The following is a 24,612-nucleotide window of genomic DNA, read 5'->3' as shown; positions in this document are numbered from 1 at the left end:
CACATCGGATTTCCGATAATCCACATCAGCTCTAATCAGAGTTGATACCGAAGTGAGTATTGTTCAAAAAATTTGGCACTTAAGTGATTGTTTTAAAAATTTTGACACTAAAGTGAGCGCCGTATATAAGTTTTGGCACTTACAGTACTTCAGTAAGTGTCAAGACTGAACACTAAATCATGGGCAGAGAAACAAGCCAAGTTGCAGGAAACTGATGGACATGTTGCAAGCTGGAAAGAGCCGGGTTTACAGGATCCTGTCCACTATGCATCACCAAGACAAAAGCCACGGAGAGAGAGAGAGAGAGAGATACAATACAAAGCTTGTTTTCTTTTTAACTTTCGAATTGTTGAGTAGCTAAAGAATCATCATCTCCAATTGGTTTAGCTTTGGATGTCATGATATCATACAGAAAAGAAAGCAGAAAAAAAGCAAACTAGAAATAGAAAATTGGAAAGAAGCTTCTTTAATTCATGCAGTACATCTAAAAATGTCCCCATCTTCTCTCTCTCTCTCTCTCTCTCTCTCCCTCTCAACCTTCCCTGTTTTTTTCTTTCCTCCCACTCCTCTCAATTTTTGCCTACTTTTATCAAAGGAGAGAGAGACAGGTGTTCCAATATGAAGATCAAGAAAGATATCAGAACAATAAGCAAATTTGAAAGAGGTAAAAAAAAAACAAAAGAACAAAATAAATCAAAGAGTAGGATTGCCTCTACTTGATATAATATTCAAACACAGTCATAATGTTGAAGCAGCCTATCGGCTTCTCTAATTCCACTAAAATAGGCACCGTGAGTGGTAGAATAGTGTGTTCTATGCGTTGCCTCTCCTGCAAAGAGAATTTGCAGTTCCGGAGAAGTGCCGGTTTTGCGACTTTCCCATGGCAATGGCTCGGCCATCGAGTCCAAATCGTCGCCGCTCGAACCGACAGCTACGAAGCTATACGACCCCAAGAACAGGGGATCGGTGCCCCATCTGCTCTTCAACAATTTCTCAAACTTCACACCACTTCCGACAGATCTTTGCACAGATTTTACGTCGCCATTACGCAATTCTGGTGTGCTAGACTTCAGCGGTGGTTCTTCAGGTTGTGATAACAAGCAATTAAGTGTACTGGAAACGCCCTCGATGATTTCTTGATCACTAAGTTTCTCAAGCTGAAGAGCTTCTTCCCCTGCAAACCAAGATAATAGGACATTTGAATTGTGATAAATGGGGCATAAAGATGCCGTCCTCCTCATCCACCACGGTATCTCCTCGTGCCTCAACTCCGAGTCCGAACGATGAAAAGCCATTTGCAACACCGGGAAAGTGTCGAAACTATTACCTTTGCGGTCTTGGGCCGGGTCAAGCTGCAGAAACAGCTTGTTTACCACACCAAAACCAAGTCTTGATATGGCCTCAGTCTTGAAAGTGGGCAAGGGAGGGCTGAACAGACCCGAATCCTCCCTAATTCCGGCTTTGAGAACCCCTAGCGAGACCGTGACGATCACATGATCGGCCAACATAACAGAACCATCACAAAAATGCACCTTCACTGGCCTGTCATTTGAATGGCCATTTCCCAAGATCATGCCCGGATGAAACTCAGGATGCCACTCAACCCTCCTAACCTTCCTGCCCACTTGGATTAGGCCATCCGGTAGCACCGAGGCCAGCGACTTGATGATGCTGGAATACCCTCTGGCTATGGTGATTTCTTCACCAGGAAACATCCTGTACTCTCTCTCTGCACCAAAGTCCAGGGTCGAGAGGTCGCCGGCCGATGTGTACGTCCTCTGGGTGTTCTCATGCATTGCGAAAATGGCCTCCTCGAGTGAGCTCCTCTTCCAACTCCCATGGCCCCCGTGGACCTCCTCGTCTTGGTCCTTGACCACATCCCTGTAAGTCTCAAGCCCTTGCCTCAGGAACGACCCGATACTGAGGGCCTTCTCACCATTGTTGCTCTTGCAGACCTTGAAAGCCTCGGCTGCAAGTCTGCGGAGCTCTCTCTCCTCGCCGCTTGCTCCATCCTCAAGAAGCTTCCCTTGTGCAAAATCCATGAGCAACTTAAAGAGGGTCGAGACTGGCTCAACAACACAAGGACTAGCCTCAACCCCACCCTCAGCCACAGTCTTGGACACATCCAAGAACCCATCCATGCACTCCCACGGCTGGTCAGAGTCCAGGGCATGGATTTGCTGGGCAATCTGGTGAACCGGGCTGCCTCCAATACCATGAATCCAAGTAGCACCCATCTCAATCCGGTCTCCACCGAACTCAGAAGTGTTGATCCTCCCACCAATCCTTGTCCCCCCTTCAACCACATACAGCTCAAACAAGCCCCTCGAGCCTGCGCGAGTGTGGAGCCTGTGAGCAGCTGTCAGGCCAGCCATTCCTGCCCCAATTATCACAACTCTAGGCTTCTTAGCCCCCATTTTTTGAAAAGCTTTTCACACCTTCCACCTGAAGAACAGACAGTTTCTAGCTTCAGCAACACCACAGACAAGCAAAGAAGAAAGAGGTTTATAAGTGAAGCAAGAGGTGGAACTGTAAGTTACTGATGAGTGGGGATTTATAACAAGGGTATGGTGAGAGTGTTGGCTTCTTCTTGAGGTTGAGCCAAGTCCCTTTCCCACAGTGTTTGTTTATTGGTCTAATGAAGACAGGGCTCTACTTTTATTGAAGCAGCTCTACCACATAGCGTTATAACTCATACCCAAAAGATAAGTCTATTAAAATCTCCCTCTCTCTCGCTCTCCCTTACAAGCGCGACACACAGAGACACACCTCGTACACATATGCCCATCCATTCACGACAGTCGCTACAGTTTCTCATTTGATGAAGCTTCTTGATTCTTGGGTCTTTTTTTTTTTTCACTCTTGTGAATGTAATGTCATAGTCAGTCAACTTGGGGGCGCAAAGAACTGCTTTTGGGGGGGGGGGGTGGATGGCCAAGGAACATTTATAAGGTTGATAGTGCCTTTCACCAACCTCCCACATGTAAAACTGGTTAACGACGGCCCACCCTGTAATCAGTCAATGGTCCTGATCAGCCCAATGAACCATCACCTAGAATGGAGCTACTTTGCTCACCACTTTCATCCTTCAGACTCCACTTTTTCTTTCTTTCCTTTTCCTTTTGTTGGGATAATTTGTTGAAACAAGGCGCCGGAACGAGCAGCAATTTATGACTCGAGCAGTGCTAGACAATGCCGTAGTACATACAGCATCGCTCGATTTCCTTCCCCGTAGTGCATTAGCCTTTGTTGAACTCAACCTCTAGTTTCATGAACTTGCTTTCGGAAATATCACCGAAACGCTTCTTGCCAGAAGATAGTCGGAATTTTCCCTTCACGGGACAGGATTGCTGGCGCGGCATTTTCCCTTTTAAATTCCTCTCATGCTGTCAAATGATTGATTGAAACCTAGTAAAGACACAACCACTCAAAAGCACCACTTCTTTATCCTGTAGTGTTGCTGTTAAACAAATTGTTCTTCTATTTTCCTCATATATGCCACAGACCAAAACCCGTGTGTGTTTTCGTTAAATCGACAGTTCATCCCTCGTCGCATGTAAAAACTCGATCACTCGCAGTACACTCGTTGTATCGTTTGCTGTCATAGTAATTTGCCAACATAGAGCAAAATAGCTGAGATCATGGACAGAAATTATTGTACAAACATAGGAAATCATTTCATTTCTTTTCTTTTCTTTTCCCTTCATTCATAAGCAGCTTTAGATTTTACTATTTATATACATTATTTTTTTTCCACAACCAATCTTTTTTTTGGCCCCAACAGGTTTAATTGGTAATGCAGATTGTGATGTGAGATAAAGGTGGTCATGATTTTTGATGGAGATAGGCACCGAGAGAGAGTGTTTATTACCATGACCCATGTCTAATATATTCCAGTTTAATGTTATGAGTAAACCATGTCAAGCTCAAAGTTTTTTGAATAGCTTCAAGCGGGGATCTATGAAAATAGTTTTATATAAAGATAGCCAATGCCAAGATGACCTTCATCTAGAATATCTTCTTGAAAGGCAGTGCAGATTTGGACCAGATTTAGTTACAGAGGTTTAGTTTTTTCTGTGGAGGTGTAATTGAAGAAGAGAGTAGACTTATCTATCCTCTTTAGCCATAGCACAAATTAGGAGCTTAGTAGGGGAGATGGAAGGACTTCAAGTTGAAGAGATAAATATGGACACTTCAGTTTGAGCTAAATCATGTCTAGATTCTGAGAAAAAAAGGAAGAAGTAAAGTTCCTATCAAAGTTTTTAATCACGACACTTCGCGAAAGACAAAGTTAGTTCCTTGACAATCAATTTTTCTAGCTTAAAAATGACGTCATATATGGGGTTATATGAAAACCGGTGATTTCAAGTGAATTGTTGGATTGAGGTACATTCTGAATCTCGAATGAGACTTCCTAACCTACATATCGCAAAAAATAGATTAATGAAGAATGCTCATTCGTGTGGGTTGGGAAATTGCTTGCCCTAATACTGTTGATTGTCTTCGGTTAAGCATCATACGTTCCTTAATTTAATACATTGGCTTGCCTAAGATCTGCAATATCAATGACATCTAGAGTTTGAATACTCCCATAATAAAGCCATGCTTTTGCTAAGATTTTCGTACAATGAACTTAGTTTACTGTACTTTCCATCTTAATCTGCAAGCATTTAATATATCGAATACCGAGGTATTGGATCATTACCGGACACCGCGAAACTAAGTCAACTCCTGTGCCGCCTAACTCTCACTCTAACCCTAATCGTCTAGCTAAGAAAAATCGGCATCACTTGATAGTAACCTATTGGGAGGACATAATCAACAAGAGTTGAAGGGCTTATTAAATGATTGGAACATTGATAATCGCCATCAATCTTGCAAACTATGGGTGGACAATGTAGTCCCATAGGCATGCTTAGGTTTACTAATTAATAATCCCTTTTCCATTGGATCAATTAGTTAATGAATCACATTGTTCTTATCCTTGAGTTCCTAGCTTCCCTCCTCATCGTCTCTCGTGACAAGCTCGCCTTGAGCAGCACCCAACCATCCCTACATGAAGGGTGTCATTGTTTTTTTACCATCTTGTGAATAATTTACTCTATTAGTGCTAGATGTGGTCTAGATTTATTTATTTTTTTGGTCGGAATGTCTAGATTAATGTTATATAGCTTGTAGTAAATGAATAAAAAAAAATTTAATTTTTTTTTCCCTGCCGTGTCATTGTCATAGTATAGTGAAAGAGAGATTTGATAGGAGAATGATGGGATGGGATGGGATGGGATGGGCGAAAAAGCAAGCCGTAGGTGGATATCATTTGATATTATTTGTGTTGGGATCCACTTTTCATCATATGGTCTAATTATGTGAGGACTGCATCGCTTAGGGCAAATCAATGCTGACCATGCATAACGTGACAGTTGTTTTTGTTGCTTTCCTATTTAACCAGATTTGCAATTTGACCGCCCTTTTTTTCCGGTAAGAAACGTCCAATTTTTTTACCCAAAAGCGCGCTCTCTCTCCCTCTCTCTCTCTCTCTCTAGGATTGAGTGAATAGAGAAAAGAAGTAGGATTTTAAGGCTGGGTTTTAACGTTAAGCCAGGGGTCCAACTAGATTAAAGATCTCGAGCCACTAACTATATGTCTTGTTCGACCGAAAAAAAAGCTATATGTCTTGAATTATTTTTGGCAAAAGATAGTATGTTGAACTTGCATACAGATTGGAGGCCTTACTCACTTAATTTCTGTTACCCTTAGTTATGAAGGGCGAGGTCAATGAGGTTGCGCTAGACTCTAATCTCTTTGTTCGGTAGCCTGCGATATGACTTATAAGAGGGTGTTTAGAATCCATTCGTTAAGGTTTAGCATGAGTCAAAATTGTCCTTATGTTGAGATATATGTGTGAGCTATGTTACAAAAAGTTCCTATATCACATAATTAGCATGATATAAGTAGTTTATTATAGCTAACCCATAACTCATTATGTTAAACTTTTGAGTAAATGTGGGTTCAATTTGATATGTGAATAGATTCAAACTTGGATTCCCTCTTAGCGATCTCTCTTAACGAAGATAACAAGGCTTCTGTTGTGGCCTTCCAACAAATGATTTTAAAGTCGATAGTTGATTAGTGACCTACTCTCAATGTGTATCGATGTTTGGGGCAACCTCCATGGTTGGTCTGCCGGAAGAGACCAAGGTTGAAAGTTAGGGGTTGTGGTGTAGCAACACGGTAGACGATCTTCATGGCTCAATCCCGCAAAAGAGACCAATGATTTGTTGGAGATTCAAATTGAGATATGTTGTGCATAAGGATATTTGAACTAAGGGGAATCAGACCTATACCCGAGCTCACACGTGATAGAGAGATTGTCGAGATGCACATGTGAGTTGCATTAGAAATGTATCACATTTGAAAATTGATGTGGTGTAGAGTAATTAACAGTTCGTAGTTGGCACATAACTCATTGACTGAAGCTTTTGAGTGAAAGTGAGTCTAATTGTATATATTGACAGGCTCAAAATTAGGCTCCCACTTGATTATCCCCTCTTGATAAGGTATTGGGCATCTATTTTGAGCTCCCAACAAATGGTGTCAGAGTCAATATTTGATTGGTGGCCCACTCCCAATGTGTATCGGTATTTTGTGAATGTGTCAAGTGGTTTCTTACCAACGCAATTGTGATATCTTGAAATTTCTTCATTTCCTAATGTAATTTAGGATATTAAGATGATTAATTTTCGAATGAATTTCATAACTTCGACAAATTATGACTATCGATAAATTTGTTAAGAAAATTTCTGAAAAATTCGTTTCCAGAGCCGTTATATTATTTGACCTTTTTTTTGGAATATTATTTGACTTAGTAAGGGGTAATTAAATGTTTTAAATTGTCACAAATGGCCGACACAAAGTTAAAATTGATGAAAATTGTTTGACAGTTTATGAACATTTCTAATTTCATAAAAACGTAGAATTTATCAGTTTTCGCATCATTTGAATACGTTGTAATTGAGAAAAATCAATAAGTAGTATAATTTTACTAACCTCGGTAGTAAATATGAATTGAAATTAGCGCATAAGTTGTTATGGAGATTGGCAATGAAAAACGTGTCGACATAGCATCTAAATATCGATATGCCCTGAAAAGTATATAGGGTAATTTTCAAAAGCGAAAGTTCTTTTACTTAAAATTACTCGGGCATTCTATCGGCCTCGTTACTAATTTTGGTAATTTCAAAATATTTTTCTGACTTTTCAGCGTGCCAAACGGACATCAAATTCCTTGAATATTATCAAAATCACAAACATCATTTTAAGGAGAACAATGTTGTCCTTAAACCTGCACGCCAAACCACTTGCCAACAATATAGGATGCCTCATTCCCTACTTTTTTTCACCTAATTTATTACTTTCTAATTATATGAGGTATGACATCATGTTTTAACTCTAGCCTATGATCTTGAATGATTGCTAATTAAAGTAAGCTCGCCATTCATGCAATTGCCTTGGACGAATCATGCTATCTACTCTCCTACAACCGCAAACTTTGCCAACTAAAGGTAGCCACTTATCACTGATTTAAGTTGCTACATCACCTAAATTCTTAATCATATGTTTTAACCAGGAGATGGCATCATCTATGACGTCACTTTACCATTGGTTAATTAATACATTGAATGTAAGAATTATGAGACTCATTTCTTATTTCCTTTCCAACCATCGTCTTTCTCACTTAATTCATTTCTCATTCTTGATCTTCTCTATCAAAACTGGGAACCTTATTGCTTATACCTACTCCAAATCCCTTGATTTTCAGGAATGTGAAAGTTAAAATCAAGAGGTTCAAGTTAGTGTCCTCTATCAAATCAAAACAAGATTCTTTGAGGTGAAATTTTCTCTCTCAAAGTTTTGGTTACCTCAATATTGTGAGGTAAGTACAATATGAGTGCCATAACTTTTGTACGGCGCAAACTTAAGTGCCATAACTTTTTTTTTTTGCTCAATTGAGTGCCACGTTGGAGGAAAATTGTTTACTGGAGTGCCACTTCCTTCAAATCTTCATACATGGACTTTTATTATTGTTTTATTTATTTTTCAGTGACACGTGGATTTTTAAAATTTTTTAATGTTTTATGAAATTTTTTCTTCTTTTTCATTTATTTTGATATTTTCCTTTTTTTCATTTTTGTTTCTTTTTCTACCTTGGCTGGCAAGGGTCGCCAACCACAACAGGCTGGCCTAGGGGCGAGGGCCGGCTCACCCCGAGTCGGCGAGGCCACGACCCCGGACGACGGCGATCGCGGACTCGACGACCGTGGATGAGGGCGTGAAGGCCTTCCCCAAATCAAGGCGAGGGCCGCCTCGGCCATGGTCACCCAGGGCCGTTGCAGCCTCGCCGGCCTCGCCCCTAGGGTCACCGGTGATCCTCGTCGATCAAGAGAGCAAAAAGTCAAGAAAGAATCAAAATAAAAAATAAAAATGGAAAAATAAATAAAAAATTATGAAAAATCCACATGCACATTAAAATATTCAAAAAAATCCACGCTGGTAACCCTTGTTGGTGCAACGTCGGCTTTTCCGCCGTCCATGTGATCGATGGCACTTAAGTGATCGATTTTTCAAAGTTATGACACTTAAGTGAGCAAAAAAAAAAAAATTGTTATGGCACTCAAGTGAGCGCCGTACAAAGGTTATGGCACTCGTAGTGTACTTACCCTTTATATTGTTAAATTAGGTAATTGGTTTTCTTGACTAATGTTGATTCGAGATTGCATTGCTTGATTTTAAGGTAGATCAAGCTCTACGTTGACTCGAACATTTCCATCCACGGTAAGTGAATCTCTTGGTGTTAAATTGAGTTTATCTTCATAGTACTCTTGGTCCTTGTTTGATTTTAGCTTAAAATGCAAATAATTAATATATCATATTGTTAAAAGGAATTAATGATTACATGATAAGCTAATAAGAGGCAAGACTACGTATGATTTTATATCATGGGTGATGCTATATTGATTTAAGATGAGAATGATGCTTGTTGATGCCTACTTGTGCTATTGGCATGAGATATTATTAATATTAAATACAAAGTCTGTTATGTTCATGATGCCAGTAGAAGATGTTATGAGTCATTATCATGACCATATTTCATGAATGAAAACACGATTGAGTGATTTAAAGAGGATTTAAATAATTTTGATGAGCAAAAGTGTAAGAGAAATGAAACCATGCATATATAGGGGCAAACAGTAATTTTGAGTAATGCAAGGGTAAAAATGTGAATTCACAACATAGAAATTGTTCTGTAAATAGTGATTTTTCTAATTAAAATAATTATTAGTTAGTGATTAAAGTAGCTATTCTGTAATTTCAAGAAGTTGGGGGTCTCATATTCTAGAACCGAACATTTTAGGGGCTTTTTACATACTGAGGATGCTTATGATGAAAGGTTCTAAGTTAACTATACAATTACTTGCCCAATTAGGCCATCCTATTAGTCAAAATTTGGACTTAATTGCACAAGTCTTTTGAAAAGGTTGTTGTTTTGGTAATATTGCAAAATATGGGACGTGTATATAGTGCCAATAAGGTGTTCATATAGATCCAAAAGCAAATGAATGATCTCAGCTAATTTATTTGATTATGGGAGCTAGATTAAGAGAAAATTAAGATACGGAGTCTAACTATAAAATGAGAAATTATGTTGGATTGATCATGCAATTTTATTAAACTGAAACTTTAGAAATGTGATGTAAATATGATGATGAGAGGGAATATACTCTTTGAGTTTTCACTAGCAAATTGGAAATAAGCATAAACTCATTTGATGTAAGAATGTCGTTAAATCTTGAATTTAATGATGATTTTCTTATGAATAAGAGTTGGTGGGTTTGTGGATATTGATGGATATTTGGTTTGCATTGTCAACAAGGGAAATGCCAAAAAATTACTGTGACATTATATGCATTTATTGTTATATAATCATATATGGGGATTCTTATATTGCAATGATTTGTATGTCGATGATGCCACGTGATATTGTGATGAAGACTTTTGCCAAGCCTATTTGCTAGAGAACGAATTCCTTTGTATGAATATGTGTATCTAAAACAGGTCTCTACAAGATTGAGAGGATAGAAAGACCTATGATTCATACAAATGATATGTTTTATGTAGCTTGATATGGCTCGAGTAGCTTGTCATATACTATTAGGGAATAACCATCAATAAGCAGTTGTACAATGGTGTATTTATCATTACTAATATAGAAGACACTCATGATGGATGGGCTGAGAGGCGTTGCAAAGAGGTATTCATGATTTTGTTCCCAATGTATTGGTGGTGAAAATGCCTCGTTAGTTGAGATAAGTCTTTGACCGGTGACGAGTAGACAATGGATACTCGTCTGAGGATATTAGTGAGCTACTATGTGATATTTACGCACTACGAGATTTTTATGTTCATCTATGTGTATTTGAGTGATTAACTAAATGTCAGCTTATGGCATCTGTTTTTGTTCCTAGCACACATGAATATCGTCATAACACATGGATACTCGTTTTGAATATGTTGATCTCCTTATCGCTGTAGTGGTTGAGGGAAATTTGACATGATCGGTTAGTACTTGTAACGGGTATTATGAATATGTGGGATTTTTTTACATGTTTGTAAATCTACCTTATGATGTTTACAAAAGATGAATTGGTTAACATGTTGGATTGAGATTGCATTAAATCATGTTGAATACATGTTTTAGTCCTCGAGCGATTAAAATATTCTACTATAACTATGTAAAAAATTAAAAAAATAAGTTAAATACATATTATATTCTTGTTAAATCAGCGTTTGGTATTTTTGAAATTATAGCGATCTCTCTAAATGATATGTGATAACTCATTAATTATAACTATGTTGTTCTGGTTCGAGTGGTAAGGAGATCTCCTTGTTTACACTTAGAGTTTGCATTTACTTATCTTAGGCTTGCCCCATAAATATTACAAATTGGTCAAGTTTGGAGTTCAAAACTGTTAAGATTAGCGCTTCCGAATATCTCGAGGACTAAAACATAGTGCGCAACAAAAGTAGGATTGTCCTTAAAGTTTTTGTTATATATTGTAAAAAGAACATAAAACTTTGGGCACAATCCTACTTTTCGGGCAGCACGGGCTTTGTGGTTTATTAACGAAATCCTGAACGGAGCCTTCACGGTTCGGTATGGAGAAAGAGACTAGGGATAGAGATTCAAGTTAAGACATATTGGTGCAGAATGATATTTCAATTAAGGGGGAGTAGATCTAACACTGAGCTCACATGCGAGAGCAAGATTTTTGAGATGTAGTTGTGAGTTATGTTTGAAAAGTCTCACATAGAATAACCAATGTGGTATGAATAGTTAATGTTTCATAATTCACCAGCTTAAGTTTTTGAGTGAATGTGAGTCTAACTGAATGTATTGACATGTTTGAGCTTGGGCTCCCTCTTGACAATTTCCCAAATCGAAGGTAGATGGACTTCCACTGAAAGCGTATCGGATTCTAGTCGGTTGCCAATGAAGAAAAGGTCTTGTCAACATTGTGTGACTATAGAGTGTAGAGAGGATCAAGAAGTTGAAATTGAGTGACTAAAATTCTCACTCAAAGTTCTTCCCCTTTTATTCCTATTCTTATACCTTTACCAACAAGAAAAGTCTTCATCGAGATTTTGTTTAGCTCATTGGAGCATTTCTTGTCTGAACTTCGGACAACGATATGAAGCATCAATTAAGATAATTTAGATTGAATCTTGTTCTAGGTGCTTACCACCAACTCTAATGGAAGGGAGTATCACATTTTACCCCTCAAGTTTTTGGGATTGTGGCAAAGTTGCCCCTCGACATGTCAATTTGTGTGATTTGCCCCAAGCTTTTTTAAATTGGTGGCCATGTGCCTCCTAGCGCTAACTCCAGCCAAAATTTTCTTATATATTTGGCAAAGTGACTAAATGTGACTAGTTATAGAGGGCAAGTTGATCATATATCATTTATATTCATAAGAAAAGGTATAGGACCTATTATATAATTCGATGTGGACTAGTTAATGTGCATCTGACATGGACCCTTGGTCAAATTCTCGCAAGTATTTTAGTCACATACTCTCAAATGAAACATATATATGACAAATTTTACAATCGCTCATGTGTTGTCATGTGGTCGAAGCTCCAAGCAAAATTTGGCCGGACCCGATGCAATGAGACACAATGGAACGGAAATTCTAAAATTCAAGAAACATCTGGGGCAATTTGCAACTCTCCTAAATAACTTGCGACACGTAGTTTGCCCGAACCTTGAACGACCCAAAATTCTCTCCTCGATCACATATTGACAGCGATAACGTCATTAACTTCCACTTTCTCGAAAACCGACCAAAATTTACGGGGCCCACAATAATGTCCATGGACCCAACTATGGTTGATTGCTCCATCATGTGGCCACCGCTGCTGGATCATTCCCAGCCTCGATCGAATATGATTGGCTAAGGAGGGCAAAAAAGAAAAAGGGGAAATTTAAACAAGTGCAGGGAAAAAGTGGAAATAAATAAATTCCAGACGGGAAAATGTTACATAACCAAAAGCACCAATGTTCCACATGCCCCCAATCAATTGCACACTCACTTTCGCACCTACCCTTAGGGATGAAAATGAAAATCCAAAAATAGAAAGGAAGTGATTTTCAATCCTGTTCTTCTTTTTGGGGAAATAATACCGGCGTCTACAAATCTATACCGAAGTTAATGCGTCGAGCCATCTCTTAATCAGTTGAGAATAAATCGGAAAAACTTCTTCATGATGCCCCGAAGGGTTTCGATACAGGTTGTGCGGGTTATGTACAATCGGTAATTTTCCAGAGCACATTGATTTGATGAAATGGCTTTATTAAAAGATCTTGGGGGTTAAAAGATATAGCTCAATCTACTGGAGTTGATGAATACTTCAGGAATTCTTGTTTCTTTCTCATACCGAGCACGCCCACGTGGGTTTAGAGATACTGAAGTATGAACCAACGACACATGACCCCCGCGCACGGAATGACGGGGGTCCCGTTGCCCATTTATACTCAAGCGAGCCATCTTTAGGTTGGCCAACAAAGGGATCAAAGGGATTCGGATAGGCTTGGGCTTTGGATCCATTTTAAGTCCTATACATTGTACTCGTATGAAGGATCGATGTAACGAGTGATTAGGGTTGTAAACCTAAATATCATAGTGGAATCTCTTTGCAAGACGTAGCTCTATTTTTGGGGTGAACCTGGGTAAATTCACGTGCCTTTTTTTTTTAAAAAATTCTCAGTGTGATTGTTCTGATTTGATTTAGGATATAACCCATCACAATCTTTGTTTCTTGTTTAATTTCCATGAGTGTCTCCTACATTAATCCAATTGATGGTAAAATTTTCAATCGGTTTGGCTAATGCGTTCCCCAGTACACAGTTCTATTATCTGGTGTTCAGAGTTTTGCATGTCACGGCTAACATTGGTATGATGTCATAAATTCTTCTCCAATCTACTTTTTTGCTCAAGATTTTTTTTTTTTTTTGGTTAAGCTTGCTCTTATTTTAGTATTTATTTCAGTTCTTTTAGAATGTTAAATTAAAACAGTATTGCAATTGCATCTTAAGTCCAGCCCAAACACTAAAAATTGACTTTGATTGCTGTTTCTCTATTTTATTCTCTCTTTTTTCACCACCCTTTTCAATTTTTTCCCAAACATCTTCTAATGTCCAATGGAGATTATTAGCAAAAAGGTTAATATTGAAGAATGCATCCTAGGTGTAGCTGTGCCGATACATGCAATCCTCATATCGCGTTGAGATAATTTAAGTTACTAATTTCGTGGCAAGACGATATATTTAAGTTCTTTTAATTGAATCGTGGTTTTGATTATCTATCAAGTTTATTAATTCAGCAGAATGCATGGGTTTCGTCTAGTTGAAGCGCGAGAGAAATATAGATTAAGCTCAGCTCCGATAATGTGATTCATCATCATAATATGAAGATTGTACGAACCAGAGGATTCAAATGCGAGGTTCGTAATCCATATTAGTTTTCCCGTTTTAGTTCGTATTAAAAAAATTCTTATTAGTCAAAATAAAAATAAAAATGAGAAATTATTTGGATCTTTATTTCATGGCGTACATGCATGCATTGGAAATGTTCTTACTTCTTAGCTTCAGCCAAAATGGGCCGATAGCGGCCCAAGGTTGTGGTTTTCCTTCCTCCTCTTTTTCTTGGCTAAAGATTTTGGTACTTTTTCTAATTATTTCCACCTTTCAATTTCTACTTATAATTAATTCCACCTTTCATGTTGTTTCGGAAGCAACGAAAGAACGCAGAATGAGTTCGAGATCTTGGCCGAGACAGCAGGATTGCCAAACTTTCAAGCTGTGTGCTGCGTTTGTGCTCGTTTTGTCACGAAGACCAGCAAGTGATCATGATTCATGAGCATTTTTTCGTTCCATGACTGCGCAAAAACAAGCAGAGTGTGCGGTAAGGATGAGAACGAGTATGTTACAGCATGCAGATGAGTGGTGTTTTTCCAAAGAACTCGAGCATAGTAAAGACTTGAGAGGCTTCTCAAACTCAGCTAAACTTGGAGCCTACCAACTACTCATCTTCTACATTCTAAATATCAGATCATGTCCCAGTTCATGTCCATAACAGAAAAATGATAAAAAGAAAATAGGAAAAATCATTTGCTAAGGGTGTCAGATCGTCGGAAACTTCACGCGAACTTTCGTGTCAGATTAGAAAGTAAAGGGGTTGCACACTGCAAATTAACAGCACCAAGCAATTTACACCAAGTACATTTAAACAACAAAGATGGCAGCCATCTAGATATAGTAAACTTATTCATAAGCACTCTCTCCCTCTTCTATGGCAACTCCCTCATTTCCAATCATGAGATCATGTTATGTCCGCTTCGGGAATACCACCTATCTAGCGCAGAATGCAAGTTGCGTAAAAGCTACAGAGCTTGGTCATCAGACATAAACGCCACACGATAGGAGTAAGAACAAGGACCCAAACCCCTGCACCATCGCAGAAAATATGCTATCAGCAATAAATTCATGTGAATTGAGAACTAGTGGTTCCGGTGTTTTACAATCAAATGACCTAACCATCTATCTAATACTATTGACAAAGAAAAAGATGGCTCACTTGAGTATAAAAAGAGAACCCATTGACACAAGGATCACAGAATAAGATAATGCAATGGCTGTTTAGAGTTATTGGCTGAAGCTTAGGATTGTAATTGAAGATATAATATGAGAAAATTATGCAATATGGAAAAAGCAACATATTTATTAAGTCATAGATGAAGTGAAATACCAGGAAGATGGATGCCACGGCTCCTGTAAAAAGCTCCTTAGCTAGGCTACGACTTCGCCTAGAAGAGGTTGCTTCATAGCTTCAAACACAAGAAAGCATGTTCACAACTGTATTCTGATTAACGATATGAAGGTTTCTAGCATAAACTGATCCAATTACTAAGTATTCATGATATCTATGCAATACCTATGTGTGAAGCAGCAAATTACGGTGGACTCTCATCGGAAATGAAGATATGGCCAGACCATCCATAAAGAAAATGTCAAATTTAAACAACTTAGCAGTAAAAACCATGCAACACAGACCCTAATCATAGTCATGGAATTCTTCAATTGTGCATGAGGAAGAACAACTACACCATATGCCATTGAAGTTGCAACGACTAGCTCAACTAAAGCCTATGGCAAATAACCTTAAACGGGGGACAAATGAGAATCCAAAACCAGGCTTTGCAAAAAATATGCGCAGATGAAATTGAGGGACCTTCTCGCAAATTCATAGAGACCAATTTGCCTCCGCTGCCATGAAGGAGCCCTCCCTATAGGAGATGTTGCTCTCACACCCATTTCTATGCCTTCAAATAAAACGAATAAAACACCACCACAGTTACCCGATAAATGATGCTTAAGGCTCAGAATAAATAGCCTTGTTTGCTCAAGATCTGAAGAATCCTATTACTGCCAAAGACAGTGAATGAGGAAGATGTAGGCATCTGGTAACTATTACCTAGTTAGAAAGTAGAATTATATGATCCTTCCATTTCATATCCATGGAAATTGAAAATAGCAACTAATATTCTCCCCCCTCTAGGAAAAGGAAAGAAACACCAATTCCCTCACGAACTCAGAAACAATAATCATTTGACTGATCATTGATAGCCGCAATTAAATTGACCCATAAAACACCGACCCGACATTCCAATTCACCTTTCTTCAAAGAGAAAGCCTAAACGCTACCATCCATTGGCTTCAAGAAAACTAGCCAACAAGACCAATATGTCGACCCTTGCCTGGAGCAATGATCAGATCGAAGATTAAGCACAGTAATTGCCACTTCCTCAAATGTGCAAGTAAATGGTGGCTCACTTGCACCCATTCAGAAAGCCCCTCTTCCTAGAACTCCATCTCCCAAATTAGAGCATCAACTCACTCCTCCAAAAAGGCGCCCATGAAAAACCCTCATCGCCTTCAATCGGCCCGATATACCATACTCTGTTCATTGATAGCATCACCTCAAGAAAACACTTTGAATCATAAAAAACGTCCCCAGTTGATCCGAACAGCGAAGGGCTCAATGCAAGAACGCCCAAGAAACCCAAAAAAGAACCCATTTTTTTCCTTTTTGCGGGAAAGTGATTCGGGATCAGATGGGAGCTTACATGAAGAAAGAAGCCGTGATGACGAGTCCAACCGCGAGCATCAACACAGCCAGCGTCGGGTACCACGAGATTGGCACTGGACTGGTAATCGCTTTTTGAGCCTCCATTGAATAAATACAAGAAGAGACGTCACAAAACGAAGGGCGGAGAAATGAAATCAGAGAATCCGAAAACAGAGATGGCAGCGATTCACTAGCAGAAGAAGCGGGACTTAAGAAGAATGAACTTGAAGGGCCGATCCATCGACTTTACCATGGCGAGGGAAGTGGCACTGGCCTCTCCGCTGGTGAAAGAAGGAGACAGCGCGGTCCTCGAACTGGAACGAGTTGGAAGTTTACTATTATTATTAGGGACTCCCAATTTTTGGTCATATCCCAATTTTATCATCCAAGTCCTAATCTTATTCTAATATTTTTGCCGTCACATAAAAAACAACAAATTGTTACTTGAGTTACGGACCAATCTTCATTAACACTCCGTCCAAAACTTCTCTTTGACAATCGAGAAATGAAAAACTCCCAAGCGCCAACAATTCGAGTGTTCCGAGCGAAAGCTCTCTGACCTCGAGAGATAGAACATTCCCGAGGGTGAGATATCGAAAATCTATCGCAAAATCACTTAGGATAACTGTAATGAAGGGTTAATGAAGGCGGATTCAGGCTTCAAATGAAGGTTGGTGATATTTTATGAGACAAAAAAAAAAATTAGAGTAAAACTGAAACTAGAGCTAAAGTTGAGATTCTTTACGAGACAAAAAAAAAAAAATTCAGGGTAAAATTTGTATTGGACCTAAAGTTGAGGGTTTTTTGTGAGACTAAGAAAATTTAGGGTGGAATTGAGATTAGATCTAAAGTTGGTGTTTTTTATGGGATAAAAAAAATTTATGGTAGAATTAAGACTATACCTAAAGTTGGAGATTTTTTATGAGACAAAAGATAGAATTGAGATAAAAGCTAAAGTTGGAGATTTTTTAGAATATTAGGCCTAATTTTCACTAAGAAGATAAAGCTACCCTCGATCAGTCAATCGTATTGCCAAACAAAGAGCCTCAATTTATTTACTTTCTTTTTTAAAAAAATTTATGCACTTTTTTTAAAATCTGGTTACCATAATTAAATGTTTTATGTTTTGTTTTTAATGTTTCCATGTATATTATAGTATTATATTCTCTCTTTTTTTCAAATTTTATTTGTGTAGAAATAAGTTTTTCTTAAAAGAGAAATATTCAAGAAATCTAATTTTTTTCCCTATGTTGTTGAGCAAATTGATGTATTTTTGTCAAATAAAATTAGAATAATTCTAGCATAGGCATATTAAAATTTTATTTATGTTAGCGCACATTATCATCAAACCCTTTCTTACCTTGATATTTTCTTTTTGTAGGATGACATCAATTTTTAACATAACCAATATGATAAGATTTAGTTGTCCAACTTTCAAGTTACGTGCTCACTTTGTCAGGGAGGCCAGCAGGTGATCATGTCCCGCGACTGCGTAAGGCATACAACCAGAAGCACGGCGTGTCTTATGGATGAGAACGAGAGTGGTGTTTTACCAAGAACTCGAGCACAGTAAAGAATCGAGAGGCTACTTAAATTCAGCTAAGTTGGATCCTACCTAGTGCCAACTACTCATCTTCTACATTCTACAGATGAAGATCACGTCCCAGTTCGTGTCCATGGCAGAGAAAATAAAGAACCATTATCGAAAATTTTATGCCAGATTTCGTACCAGGTTAGAAAATAAAGGGGCTGCACCATTTGAAATCAAAAGGAAGAAGCATACAGCGCATTTGAACAAAGATAACAGCCATCCAGTTACAGGAAGATATACTAATAAGTACGCTCTCCCTCTTCTACGCCAACTTCCTCATTACAATCATGGAAATCATGCTAAGTTGTCCGATTCTGGAAAGTCACCTATCTATCGCAGAATGTTGCATAAAGAGCTACAGAACTTAGTATCAGACATAAACGCCACAGGAGAGGAGAAAGAACAATGACCCAAAACCCTGCACCATCGCGAAAACATGTTATCAGCAACAAATTCATGTGAATTGTTGGGCATTAATGGTTCCAGTGTTTTGCTCTGATTATCATCCTAGCCAATCTTTGTGATTTGCAATCAAATGAACCAACCCTCTAATCCAATTGGGAAGAAAAAAATAAGATGGCTCGCTTGATTGTATAAGAGATTCCACTGACGCAAGGATCACAGAAGAAGATGACGAGATGGCTATTTACAGTTAATAACTGAAGCTCAGGACTGTAATTTTGAATAGGATAAAGAGAAATTTTATGCAATTTGGGAAAAGCAACAGATTTGTTCAGTATAGTAAGGCCATAGATAAAGTGAAATACCAGGAAGATGGATGCCACGGCTCCTGTAAAAAGCTCCTTGGCTAGGCTACGATTTCGCCTAGAAGAGGTTGCTCCATAGCTTCAAACACAAGAAAGCATGTTTAAAACCGTACAATGATCAACCACAAGAAAGTTTCTGGCATAAACCAATCCAATTACTGGATATCCATGATAACCAGCGACAACTATGCATGAAGTCCAGCAAATTTCAGTGTACTCTCGTCAAAAAATGAAAAGATGGCCAGACCACCCAGATAGAAAATGTCAAATTAGATAACTTCGCAGTAAGAACCATGCAACACAGACCCTCGTCACAGTCGTGGAATTCTTCAGTTTGTGCATGAGTGAAAACAGCTACACCATAGGCCATTGAAATTGCAATGACTAGTTCAACTGAAGCCCATGTCAAATAACCATAAACAGAGGACATTTCGGAATCTATAACCAGGCTTTGCACCAATTGCACCAGCTCTTATTAAGGGACCTTCTCGCAAGTTCACAACTATATCTAGATACCAATTCGCCTCCATTACCATTAAGGAACCGAATAGGATATGTTTGCTCACTTTCTGCTCAATTCATATTAAGAGACTTGCTCGCACTCATATCTATGTCCATTTAAAAGGCATTTTCTGTGCCTTATAATAGAAAGAACAAGACAGCACCACAGTTGTCCCTTAATTATGCTTGAGGGTCGGGATCCCCTAACATTACCAAGCAATGTTAGGGGTGACATGATCGATCCGGGCCGTCCAAATAAAAAATGGACGGCCCGGATTGATCCACATCACTTTTTTTAAAATTTTGAAATTTTCCGCCAAAAAAATCCACCCCTTTTAAAAAGTGATGTGGATGAATCCGGGCCGTTCATTTTGAAATGGACGGCCTGGATCCCTCAATGTCACCCCTACCTTTATGGTAGGGGATCCGGATCACCAGCCTTGTTTGCTCAACTTCTGAAGAATCCTATTACTAACAGAAACAGTAAATGAGTAAGATGTAGGCATCCGGTAACTATTACCAAGTTAGACAACAGAATTGACGTAAGTTGCGTTTCGCAATTTGCATGAGGGAGTCTACATAGGGCTTGATATGTAATACAAAACCATTCCATTTCACATCCATGGAAAATGAAAATAGAAACTACTACCTTTCCCCCTCTAGGAGAAGGAAAGAAACACCAGTTCCCTCAGGTACTCAAAAAATAATACTCATTTTGACTGATCTTTGAAACCCGCAATTAGTTCAACGCGTAAATGACCACCCGTCATTCCAATTCACCTTTCTTCCCAGAGAAAGCCTTAATGCTATCATCCGAAGGCCTCGAGAAAACCAGCGAACAAGAGCGATATCGTCGGCCCTTGCCTGGAGAAATGATCAGCTCGAAGATTAAGCACGGCAGGCGCCACTTCCTCCAATGTGCAAGTAAATGGTCGCTCACTTGCACATTAAAGAAGCCCCTCTTCCTAGAATTCTACGTCCCAAAACAGAGTTACCAAAATTACTCCTTCAAAGAGGGGCCATACGAAAAACGATCACCGCCTTCAACCAGCCCTATATGCCATCATCTGATCATAAATATCATCCACTCGAGAAAACACTTGATCCCATAATAATGTCATCAATTATCCGAACAGCAAATAGATCAATGCAGGTATGCCCAGAAAACAAAAAACAAAAAAGAACACTTTTTTGGGGGGGAGGGGGGTGGGGGAGGAAGGGGGGAGAGCTATTCGGGATCAGATGGGAGCTCACATGAAGAAAGAAGCCGTGATGACGAGTCCAATTCGCGAGCGTGAACGCAGACAATGTCGGGTACCACGAAATTGGCACTGGACAGGTGATGGGGTCTTGGAGCCTCCATAATACATCAAACAAAGAAAAAGCAGAAACGTCGGTGAACGCAGGGCGGAGAGATGAATTCAGAAAAATACGGAAAAGGGAACGATGGCGATTCACTAGCAGAACAAGTGGGGAGTTTAGAGATTGAACTTGAATAGAAGGAGACAGCGCTGTTCTTAAAATAAATATGGCACGATTATACGATTTTGAGGATTTTTCGTGACGTAAACCCCTCATTGTTTGTTATTATAATTTCTAGGATAAAAATCATCAAAAACTCCAAATCATACTCATTGTGATTTATTAAAGTGGCCTTTATTTTAAATAAGGATATAAAGTGCCATCATTGTCTTAAAGAATGACCTGAAATGGTTATGGTTATTTTAAATAAGGGCTTGACCTCACCGGCCGACTAAATTTTTCAACCGATCGAGGGTATTTTTGTAAAAATATAAATTTAATCTCATTTTTTATTAAATTAAATTAAAACAAAAAATCAAAAATAGAAAATTTATAAATTATTAGAAAAAAAAAGGAACACATGCGGGAGGACCGACCTCCCGCTTATGGTCGCAGCCCACCACCGGTGGGGCAGTGGCTACGGCTATCGAGGTTGCCGGCGACCCCGCCGACCAGCAACAAGGGCCTACTGGCCCTTGCCTAAGTCGGGAGAGGACCCCGACCCTCGCCCATATCCGGGTGAGGGCCTCGGCCATCGGCTCAAAAATAGAAAATTAAAAAAAAAAAAAAAAGCAACACAGGCGGGAGGTCAAAAACCTCCTACCTATGTTCTTTTAATTTTGTTTTATTTTATTTTATTTTAATGTTTTTTTTAAAATTTCTTGAAAAATGGAAAAATAAAATAGTAAATGACAAAATGTCCCTAACTAAACCGATTCGGGCTCTTTTTTTAGACTAATATAGTCACTTGAGGCCTTTATTTGAAACAATGTGCACTTCATGCCCTTCTTCGACACAATCGGGGCACTTCAAGCCATTCTTTGAAACAATACCTACTTCAAACCATTATTTGAGAAAATGATGGCACTTGGGGTCCTTTTATGAAATTTTCCCAATAAATATGGCACGATTATACAATTTTGAGGATTTTTCATGATGTAAACCCCTCATTGTTTGTTGTTATAATTTCTAGGATAAAAGTCATCAAAAACTCCAAATTATGCTCACTATAATATATATATATATATATATATATATATATATATCTTTAAAAAAATTTTGATACCGAAAATCCTAAATTTATATCAGTATGACATATTTATCCTAAATTTTGAGTTAAATGTATCACACGTCTACAAGTTTGAATTTTTTTGTGTAAAAAAAAAAACAATTCAAGGGAAATGTGTCGTACGAATAAAAGTTTGAGGTTTTTTGTCTCATAAAAAAAGTTGGAGTAATGCATCATTAGAGTACAAATTTGAAAAGTTTGAAATAAATATGTCACATGAGATATAATTTAAGATTTTTTTAGTGATTTTTCCTTTAATTTTATTATTTGGCTGGGAGTGAGGTAAAAAGAAATGTTGGTCATCTCATCACCTTTTCGAGGCGAGTCACACACGACAATCTTATCTTAGTCCGAGATTTCTAGCACATTCGCTTGTGGTGTCCTCTCCTCCTCTAAATGATTATCGTCGAGAAAATAGATTAAGGGTCTATTTATTTCGTAAAAAATAAATAATTTAAAAAATATTTCCTTAAAAACGATAGTCTGTATCGCTTATAATAATAAACGAACTAAACTTTTTTTCTTTGTCTGCAAAAATATTTGGATATAAATCATTGTCGATGGGAAAGAATTTTTCATTAACTTATTATTTTAAGCGATACAAGAGATCGATTTTGGGAAAATATTAGTCGAATCATTTAATTTTTCGTGAAATAAACGGAGTCTAAAAGTGAATCCACATTATGCGTAATTGCATCGTGAATGAATTTTATAGAAAATTTATTTATCGAGCATATGCTTTCCTTTCCGAGTGTAGCAGAAATTTGAGAGATTTATAAGAAAAAAATATCTTAAGCTTATTGTACTTTTATCAATTCCACTTGATGCACCGATTTCGTCTAGTTGAAGTGCCGAAGGAATATAGATTAAGCTCCTATAATTAAGTTTACATGGAGAGTTGTGATCGATTGTCATACCGGTGTTTATCCGCACCTGCAATATTACCAATTGCTTTAACAATCACCAAATTTTATTTTTGCAACTTACTGACGCTTAAAGTTACTAACTTTTATAAAAATTTACCATGTGAATGATTAGCCAATTCCCGACCAAAAAATGATTAACCAATTTTCCTCTTGTCAACTGTTATGTTCACATATATTATTCGAGTCACTTGCTAATGTTTATTTTATTATTTTGGAATTGCTAATTGTTATTATAGTATTTTTTTTTTCTTGTCAAATTTTGTAATCGGGCAAATAAATTTAATACAAAATTACCAACTGTTTTTTTTTTTTTTGGGTTGAAAATTACCAACTGTTTGTTTGCGATATGAACAATTTATCTTTAATTGAGTTGCCACCTAAGTCTAATCATGAATGATCTTATTTCAAGTCAGTTACCACCTTGTATTCCGGTTGTTTGGAAAACTATTCCCACAAAAATTTGGGATTCACGGTCTCCGCCTTTGCTACCGCGACGGATTTGGTCAAAAAGAAGAAACTTATAGTATCGTAGTTATTCATGGTTATTTTGGCTAATTGATCTTCCAATATGCTAGTTTCAACAATTCTTGGTTTGAGCCCGGTTCCTTTCACGAGAGGTCCTGGGTTCGAAATTTGTAGGCGTCGGTGATTTAAGCGGGGGGTCGTGGCGGTGGGATGCTGCGCTAGCCACCCCCGAGGACTAGTCGTTCTTCACCGCTGGTTTGAGCCATAGCTCGCCGGCCGCGCGGACACCTCGATTGCCAAAAAAAAAAAACAATTTGTTTTTTACCAAAAGAAAAAACAATTTGTTCATATTTCACATCAAATAATAAATCACCCCATTTTTTGTGTATCAAATCTGTATACCAAGACAAATTGTATTTACCAACTAATTTTGTTTGTGTTCGAGTGACTAATCCTAATTAATATCATCAACTATGATGAATTGTTCCGATAATCTACCGAGGCTTATTTTTGGATCTTCGGAGTATCGTTACATTTAGCGGGTCTTATGTGAAATTATCCGAATCTTTTCTGACCACCATTTCTTTGATGGTCTCAAAAGCACCAACTCTCCCAATAGTTTATCAACATTTGTTCGTGTAGGTTACAAACACTTTGAAATTACTCATTGCTATGCGGAATTACGAGCTCTCTTCAAAATTACCGACTAGTTCTGACAAGGTATCGGCTCCACGACACTCGTTTAATCATCATTATGGCTCCTTTTGTTCGAGCTCATAGGTTCTTGCACCTCACATGAAGGTGGAATTAAAAGAACGCAAAAAGGTGCGATGAGGTGAATCCGAATTTTCGAAAAAAGAAAAGAAAAGAAGATGCACGAATTTATTAGTTGAGCGACAGGAAATCCTGTTCATTTGATAAACTCGAAGTATTGGGTCTTATATGATTTTACTATTCACAATAGGTTGCAATTTTTCGCGAAATAAACGGAAAGATGGTAAACAATGCCGTTGCCCAGGGGAAGTTCGTG

General features: G+C 38.2%; 2 protein-coding genes and 1 pseudogene across 4 annotated transcripts; all 3 read right to left on the bottom strand.

The window, feature by feature from the left end:
• Positions 1–553: 553 nt before the first annotated feature.
• LOC115740675 (probable polyamine oxidase 5) lies at positions 554–2,716 on the bottom strand. 2 transcript variants are annotated; one of them, XM_030674230.2, is made up of 2 exons: positions 2,531–2,716; positions 554–2,445 (listed from the first exon to the last, which is right to left on the bottom strand). In XM_030674230.2, the coding sequence occupies exon 2, from the start codon at positions 2,415–2,417 to the stop codon at positions 729–731; it is 1,689 nt and encodes a 562-aa protein (XP_030530090.1). In that variant the 5' UTR covers positions 2,418–2,445; positions 2,531–2,716; the 3' UTR covers positions 554–728. The 2 variants fall into 2 exon arrangements, with proteins under 2 accessions (XP_030530090.1, XP_030530091.1); XM_030674231.2 differs by having other exon boundaries at positions 2,562–2,709.
• Positions 2,717–14,808: 12,092 nt separating this feature from the next.
• Positions 14,809–17,068, bottom strand: LOC115740677 (transmembrane protein 258-like). 2 transcript variants are annotated; one of them, XM_030674232.2, is made up of 4 exons: positions 16,993–17,068; positions 16,741–16,841; positions 15,363–15,441; positions 14,809–15,061 (listed from the first exon to the last, which is right to left on the bottom strand). In XM_030674232.2, exons 1-4 carry the CDS (start codon positions 16,993–16,995, stop codon positions 15,014–15,016), a joined length of 231 nt encoding a protein of 76 aa, XP_030530092.1. In that variant the 5' UTR covers positions 16,996–17,068; the 3' UTR covers positions 14,809–15,013. The 2 variants fall into 2 exon arrangements, with proteins under 2 accessions (XP_030530092.1, XP_048133826.1); XM_048277869.1 differs by lacking the exon at positions 16,993–17,068 and having other exon boundaries at positions 16,741–16,847.
• Positions 17,069–18,467: 1,399 nt separating this feature from the next.
• On the bottom strand, positions 18,468–21,179 carry LOC115740572 (annotated as a pseudogene).
• Positions 21,180–24,612: the final 3,433 nt, after the last annotated feature.

This window comes from Rhodamnia argentea, chromosome 4, assembly GCF_020921035.1.
Source record: "Rhodamnia argentea isolate NSW1041297 chromosome 4, ASM2092103v1, whole genome shotgun sequence".
Lineage (NCBI taxonomy): Eukaryota > Viridiplantae > Streptophyta > Magnoliopsida > Myrtales > Myrtaceae > Rhodamnia > Rhodamnia argentea.
The sequence above is the reverse complement of the archived record's forward strand: the minus strand, read 5'-3'. Positions and strand labels throughout refer to the sequence as shown.